Raw genomic sequence first — 7,659 nt, 5'->3', positions numbered from 1 at the left:
TCTCAATATTTCTCCCTAACAACATATTCTTACTTCAGTCTATGTGGTTATGAAGTGCGTGGATTTTTTTGAACGCGCTATCGTGTGAACCTTTGTTTCCACCAGGGTTTATAGGAAAAGTGATAAAACCGCAAACCTTATGTGACTAACCTAAAAATAGTGTTACAGAAATGGCTGTACCTCAAAAACTATAAGGACTTGTATCACATTTTTGGTACCATAGGACTCAGTGGTATGTAGTCCAGTGTATGTATAATATAAAGCATATAAAATAAGTACTGAAGTTATTTTTGCGATTATCTATCAATAAAGGCATGATAAATTTCAGATGTTAATAATTTTGATTTTGACATGTGTAGCCACATCTTGACACTTAACACAGAAAATTTCATGTTTCTATCTCTAACAGAAAATTATCTATAGGGCTTTTACTTAACATGCTAAGTATAGTAAACAGACGGTAATGGGTTAAAACATAAATGTATCAAAAAATATCAGAAGTTGGTTCAGCATCCTCAATAACCTCCAAAAGAACCCATGAAATGTCATAATTAGCCAAGCAGAATAAGAATATATATAATCAATATAACAATATTCTAATAATGACAAATATATAAATGAATAATATTAATATCATTTATTATTATTGTCAAATAATTGTTGTGGAACTTCTCACTCGCAAACCTTTTTTAAATCACAAGTTGTTTTCATCAATAATCAGTTTTATTTTATGCACATTTTGCTTTTCATACTCCCGAGACGGGCGCTCTTGTTTGTCCAAGTGAGGCTGCCGTAGATGGCGCATGCGTAAACAGGATCAGAGCAAAATCAGGCGGGCAGGCGAGACGATGGGCCGTGCGGGTCCAGGAAGGCCCGGGAGGGCCCGGGAGAGTCTGACAGGATCCAGGATGATCCGAGAGGGTCCAGAGGGAAGTGAGACTCGTTTTTAAATTCTGCTGCTGATCTAAAAGCGCGGGAGTTCACGGTGGACGGGACGGAGACTAACCGGCGCTAGTTAGCTCCTGTTAGCACGATGCTAACAGCCAACATGGCGGAAAAACAAAGTGAGCAGAAACTTTCTTTCTAATTTAAAACTAATTTATCGGGTTTAAATCGGATTCTAATGCAGTTTATTCCGGAACAAGTTTATGTGAAAAATGAAGTGCAAAATGACGGAATCAGAAATGTTTTCATGTTAATCGTAAAATGTCTGTTTTTTAAACGGAGTTTGGTGTGGCGGGCGTGCTAACGTGTCCTCGGCCCCTCACTGTCACCTGTTCAGCAACGTTCAGTCTTTATTTTTACATGTGATTCTGTCCCTGAAAACAGTAAAACTGTAAAGAGGTTGTGCCGAATTAAAAAGTGAATCATTTTCATTCGTGACTTGTTTTATAATTCTATATTTGAAGTGTTGACATTGATCTAAATGTTAAATTGTCAGATTTTTAAATGGAGTTTGGTTTGAGGTTCTTAAACACGACAAGACATGCAGACATGAAGATGGGCTGCTTATCTTTTCTCACGTTTTTATTTTATAGATATATTATTGTTGTGTTTAAAATATTATACAATTATTTTAGTTTAAATTATTATATTTACATTTTACTGAAAATTACTATCATTTTACGTAATTATAATAATAATTTCAATAATTATATGATTAATAATAAAATCAAATTAATTCGATTATCATATTATTTTACTTTAAATTATTATATCTACATTTTATGGAAAATTACTGTCATTTTACTTAATTATAATAATAATTTCAATAATTGAATTAATTTAAAACGATTAATAATGAGATCAAATTAATTAGATTTTGTATATTTCACTTTAAATTATTCTATTTACACTTTACTGAAATTTACTATCATTTTACTTAATTATAACAATTTCACTTATAATAATATACAATGATTAATAATGAAATCAAATTAATTTGGTTATCATATTATTTTACTTTAAATGATTAGATCTGTTAATTGATGATTGATGTGTTTTCAGGGTGACTGAGTGTCACTGAGGACATGAAGGACTGGAGGACAGTGAGACAGGAGCAGGTGAGGACAGAACCTGGAGACTTGAGACCAAAACCTGGAGACCACAGGACGCAGCAGGTGAGACAACGCACGCCTGCAACCGCACGCACGCACACGCACACGCTACACTTATTACAGTCGTGTGTTACATGGTGTGTGTGTGTGTGTGTGTGTGTGTGTGTGTGTGTTTAAATGTGACCGTCTGGCAGAGATAAACACGCTCTCTCAGTGTCTCGTGTTGCTGTCCTGTTTTGCCTGCTGTGATTTCAGTACTGAGTGTCTGTTGTTATTTCTCATTATTATTTTTTATTTATTATTATTTTATTATTTTTTAATAGTCACCTTATGGAGACTAAAAGGACAAAAACTATTCACAGAGTAAATCACTTGTTTTTATTGTACATCAGAAAATGTTTGGGGGGCCACCGGGGGCCGGTCAGGGGCCAGATTGGGCTCGCTTTATCACAAGCTGTTGGAGTGCAAACGTTATCAGCTGACATCAGAGGCAAAAAAAAGGCATTATCTGCTATTCTCCTTATGAGCCTGCATTTTATTAGCTGCTCTGTGCCGAGATTAGAAGCACTCCAGTCCTCTTCACCTCCTTTACCTGCTGAAATACCTCTGAAGAGCCCATACACACATAAAAACCTGCCAAAATGTGATTGCAGCTCAGGTCTTGTCACTAAAAGGTTGTTTCTGCCTTACCATCTTTTCGTTCAGAGTGATTATATTTGACAGGTTGTGGCTGCCGCAGTCCCTTTTTACCTGTAAATACCTTTAAAGGGCCAATGCAACAAATAAAATGCAATTTCTTACTTGCCAAAAAGTGATTGCAGCTGAGCTGAGATTATATCCATTTAGGCAAAAAAAAAACCACAGGAAATGACAATAAACAACTTGGAAAGAAATGTTGCACAAGAAATTAGTAGATTTAACAATATTCTAAGAAAGCTAGAAAAAAACGTAAAGGCAAAAAAGAAAAAAAGTTGGAGAAAAACTGTATTTCTAATAATTATGATTGCATCTTTAAAATTATTTTATAACATTTATATATATTTTTAAGCACTCCTTATATGGTCATATATTTGATTGTTTTTTTACCTTTTTTTTTAAAAGATATTTTTGGGCTTTTTTCACCTTTATTTGATAGGACAGAGTTTACGTGTGAAAGAGGGAGAGAGAACGGACGACATGCAGCCAAGGACCGAGGCCGGAGTTGAACCCGCAACTGTTGCAGCGAGGACTCAGCCCTGCACATGGGGCACCGGCTCACTCGCCCACTGAGCCGCCAACGCCCCCGTTTGTTCTCTAAATAATTTTCGGGTAATGGTTTGGGGATTTTCTTCTACTTTCATTAATTTCTTTTAATGTTTTGCTCATTTCTTTTGGGGAAAGTTTTTCTTATTAATGTTTCCTGTTTACAACCGGATTCACAAACGTGGACCTCACGTCCGTCCCCGTCCTGTGTCCTCTGTCTCAGGTCCCATCGTCCCTCAGTTCTTCAGTATGAACCGTCCTCAGCCCCGACAGCAGGCTCCTCAGGTCGGGGGGTCGCTGCCATACCGCCGCCCCCCCTCTGTGACCGGCCAGCCAATAGAAACGCAGAACCAGGTCAACGGGGGCCCCTACTTCAACCAGAGCCCAGGTACACACACACACATACACACACACACACACACACACACACACACGCACACACAGAGGAGACACACACACACACACACACACACACACACACACACACACACACACACAGACAGACACACACACACACAGACTGTTCAGATCATTAGAGGTTGTGGGTGAACGGGGTTAATTATTTTTTATTTACACAACTTTAATGTGTGTGTTTGTTTGTTTGTTTGTTTGTGTGCCCCCCCCCCCCGTTTAGTCCTCAGCTTCCTCTGACGGGATTCGTCGCTTGCGTTCAGGAGTCCAGTAAGTCTCAAAATGTCTCATTTTAGTCTCTTTTCTTCTTCCTGTTGTGATAACTGTGTGTGTGTTGATGCATGTGTCCTAAATGTAGTCCAGATTGTGTATTTGAGTGTAATCAGTGAATTTGCAGCTCAGCTCCTACAATAAGTCTAAAATACACTGTGGAAACTAAATAGTTACATTCAGACTGTTCAGGTCCAAAAATGCTCCATTGAAACCCATTCAAACTGACATTTTTGATCCCACAGCCATCAGAGCAGAAAAACAGGACTTGTATTATTTCTGGGTGTCATTCTGGGCTTTTGACTCTGAATTTGTCATTTTGACTATTTTCCACCTGATGAGGTCATTTTGACCATATTTGGCATATGGAGGAAATACATGCTATTTCCACTAGGTGACCTGTCACAGTCAATGTAGCTGCTGATCACTGACGTATCCCAGACTGTCAGCAGCTACACTCACACACTGACATATCCCAGACTGTCAGCAGCTACACTCACACACTGACATATCCCAGACTGTCAGCAGCTACACTCACACACTGACATATCCCAGACTGTCAGCAGCTACACTCACACAATATATCTATTTCTTTTCCATCTACAAAAAATTGGGTTAATTAAAGGGTAACTGGGGGATCCTCCTCTGGCTCTTTTTTTGATCAACAAGCTCTATTTTGATGCTGTTTTATGTCTCTGACACCTTATGGAGACCAAAAGGACAAAAACTATTCACAGAGTCAATCACTTGTTTTTATTGTACATCAGAAAATGTTTGGGGGGCCACCGGGGGCCCCGTCAGGGGCCAGATTGGGCTTGCTTTATCGCAAGCTGTTGGAGTGCAAACGTCAGCTGACATCAGAGCACACAAACACGCTTTATCCCTGACTTTAATCTGTGCGTCTCCGCTCTATTTGTCTTTCAGCTCCGGTTGGCGACGGCGTGCTGGTGCTGCTGCTGCTGCTGCTGCTGCGGAGGAGGAGGAGGAGGAGGAGGAGGAGGAGGCGAAGATGAAGGACGTTACTGGTTCCAGTTGAATCCAGTATATCAGGATGTTCCAGTCGGCCACCAAGTTTCTACGTTGAACACAAATGAATTGAAATAGTTTGTGCTTCGCCTTTGAGCCTCTGATGGGTTTTTCCCACTGAAGATGGCCGATTATTGGAAATGAAGAGAGAATGAATCCTGGACGCTGGAGACACGTCTGAGGACGGTCAGAGACGCAGACACTCGATAGGTTTGTGGAGGTCCACACTCGGGGCCGCGGCGTCCTGAGGGACGCAGCCCAGCGGACGCGGCTTCTCTGAGGAGGAGCGTCCAACAGAGGAGGTGAGAGGAGGCCGCGCCCAACCGGCCACTCCACAGAGGTTTGTCTGTGTACGGTGGCCCTGAGGGTCAAAACACTAAAGCATTCCAAAAAACACAACATTTCACAAACAACAACAGCATTTTTAAAAAAAACCCATAAAAAACATTTCCACAACAAAACATTTTTTAAACAAAACATTGAGCATTTCAGAAAAAAAAAAACAGCTTTCGACAACAAAACTTTATCTCACAAAAAAACAAAATTACAATTACAAAAATGTCAGAAAACAACACATTTCAAAACAAATCAGCATTTCCTAATACATCTCAAAAAACAAAAGTGTTTTTTAAAACCTTATGATGTTTTCTGAAACGTTGTAGTGGTTGAATCTTGTGGTTATTTGGGGAAGTGTTTTGTTTTGGAGAGGCTGAAGTGTTTCGAGCCTCAGAGACGCCGTAAGTTTGTCAGTGTTGATAGAAACCTCTGGAAGGGAACGTGGTGAACAAATCCCCTGAATGAAAACTGCCTTGTAAAAACGACGAAACGCCAGGTTTAAAATGTTGCCGACACAAATATGGAGGAATCCGAAAACTTTGTCAGGGTGAATCCAGAGAGACTCTCAGAGGGATTTTATGTGTAAGTGTCTTTAACTCCAGCCGAAGACTTTAAACTTGTACATGATGCCAATAATCTGTTTATTTGTACAGTTGAATATTTGCACTGTAAGATGGAAAGCAAAAAAAGAGCGAAAAAGTCACGATTTCAAATGTTGAAAAAAGTCAACTTTAGCACCACTTTAATCGACCATGTTGTTTGTAACAGAACTGCCTTATTTATTAAAATGGATCATGACAAACAAAGCTAACGTATCATTTACTGCAATGATTTCTTTTTTTGTTTTTATTTGTATGCGCATGGAAATGTGGAAAAGTTATCACAATGTTTTCATCAAAAACTCACTAAAGATTTTTTAAAGAAAAAAACGTCCCAAAAAGTCCTTATTCCAAATGTCCAAAGGGGACAGCTCACCGGAGCCACAACCTGCGGGAGGAACACAGGCCGACGCCCACCAATGGCGCCGCAGCAGGCCGCTGCAGAGACGGGGACACGCTTCGTGGGAAAGCGGAGCGGTGAGCGCACGCCTCAGCTCCTCCAGGTGAACCCCTCTCATATATTTTTGATGGTCGTATCTGTGAAAGTCTGTTTCTCTTGTTGTCAGCTGATGCTGGTTTGATGATGACCTGCATGCTTACTTGGGTCATGTGGTTGTTGCTGGATTACTTTCTTTTTCCCCGTTTATTTGAGTGAATTATTTTTCTTTGCTATATTTGCTTTCTTGATGGGAATAATTGGTTTGTGTTTTGAATTTGGGGATGTGTGTTGGCTCATCCTGTTTAGCTTAAGTTAATTTCTTGTTCTGTTGATACCTGATGAAAGCAGAGAGAAAGACGTCTGATCTGGGTTCTACTCTGCTGACGACCAAAAAAGTCACAGTATAGCATGTGGAATAATAATATCACATAAGTGTCTGTGTGTGTGTGTGTGTGTGTCTGTGTGTCTGTGTGTGTCTGTGTGTGTGTGCGTGTGTGTGTCTGTGTGCGTGTGCGTGTCTGTGTGTGTGTCTGTGTGTCTGTGTGTGTCTGTGTCTGTGTGTGTGTGTGTCTGTGCGTGTCTGTGTGTGTGTCTGTGTGTGTGTTTTACTCCTCATTACAGCAATCAAGGACAGGCAGCCCAGCTGTGAGGGGGTGCGTCCAGCGCTGAGAGGAGGACAGACACCATGGCAGAGGGACACGGGACAGACGAGACTGACCATGATAGGAGGCTGCCAGCTGATGGTACCAAAGTCTTGCACTGTTTTGAGTTTGTTCTCAACCACTTATTCTAAATTTTTCAATAATATACAATATACATTTTTTCTTGTATATTGTTATTTTATTTTCACACTGTGTCGTGTTTCATGTTTTTTTCCTGTTTGTGTTGTGATTTTTAAGTGGACAGCAATTTGTAACGTTGGTTTTGATAAGTGCTATGTACATAAACATTATTATTATTATAAACAGAAGGAACAAGACAGCGGACAGCTCACCGGAGCCACAACCTGCGGGAGGAACACAGGCCGACGCCCACCAACGGCGCAGCTTCGTGGGAAAACGTAGCGGTGAATGCACGCTTCAGCTCCTCCAGGTGAATCCCTCTCATATATTTTTGATGGTCGTATCTGTTGAGTCGTGACAATAGTGATTACATCAGAGACTGACTCACTAAATAAGCAAAGAGCCAGTTTCTCTTGTTTTGTTTTGTTTTGTTTTTCTTAAGTTGGTTTGATATTGATTAATCTGCATGCTTACTTTATTCATTTGGTTGCAGAGTT

The 7,659-nt window shown here is 40.2% G+C and overlaps 1 protein-coding gene across 5 annotated transcripts in view; it reads left to right on the top strand.

The window, feature by feature from the left end:
- The first annotated feature begins 789 nt into the window (after nucleotides 1-789).
- Nucleotides 790-7,659, top strand: part of LOC121938836 (abl interactor 2-like) — a 49,844-nt gene continuing 42,974 nt past the window's right edge. For 2 of the 5 annotated variants that reach the window (XR_015777745.1, XR_015777744.1), the window contains exons 1-8: nucleotides 793-1,064; nucleotides 2,008-2,120; nucleotides 3,193-3,365; nucleotides 3,523-3,687; nucleotides 4,905-5,308; nucleotides 6,306-6,444; nucleotides 7,002-7,123; nucleotides 7,349-7,472. Coding sequence is in view for 1 of the 5 variants with exons in the window: in XM_088083818.1 (XP_087939944.1) it covers nucleotides 3,549-3,687; nucleotides 4,905-4,993 (228 nt within the window). In the remaining 4 variants the exon portion in view is untranslated. Of the gene's footprint in view, nucleotides 1,065-2,007; nucleotides 2,121-3,192; nucleotides 3,366-3,522; nucleotides 3,688-3,933; nucleotides 3,981-4,904; nucleotides 6,149-6,305; nucleotides 6,445-7,001; nucleotides 7,124-7,348; nucleotides 7,473-7,659 lie in introns of those variants that run through there. The other 3 variants (XR_015777747.1, XR_015777746.1, XM_088083818.1) reach the window with 3 other exon arrangements.

This window comes from Plectropomus leopardus, chromosome 10 (genome assembly GCF_026936395.1).
Source record: "Plectropomus leopardus strain MGB_pleo_1.0 chromosome 10, ASM2693639v1, whole genome shotgun sequence".
In the NCBI taxonomy this organism is placed as follows: domain Eukaryota; kingdom Metazoa; phylum Chordata; class Actinopteri; order Perciformes; family Serranidae; genus Plectropomus; species Plectropomus leopardus.
This window is presented reverse-complemented; position numbering and strand designations above follow the sequence as displayed.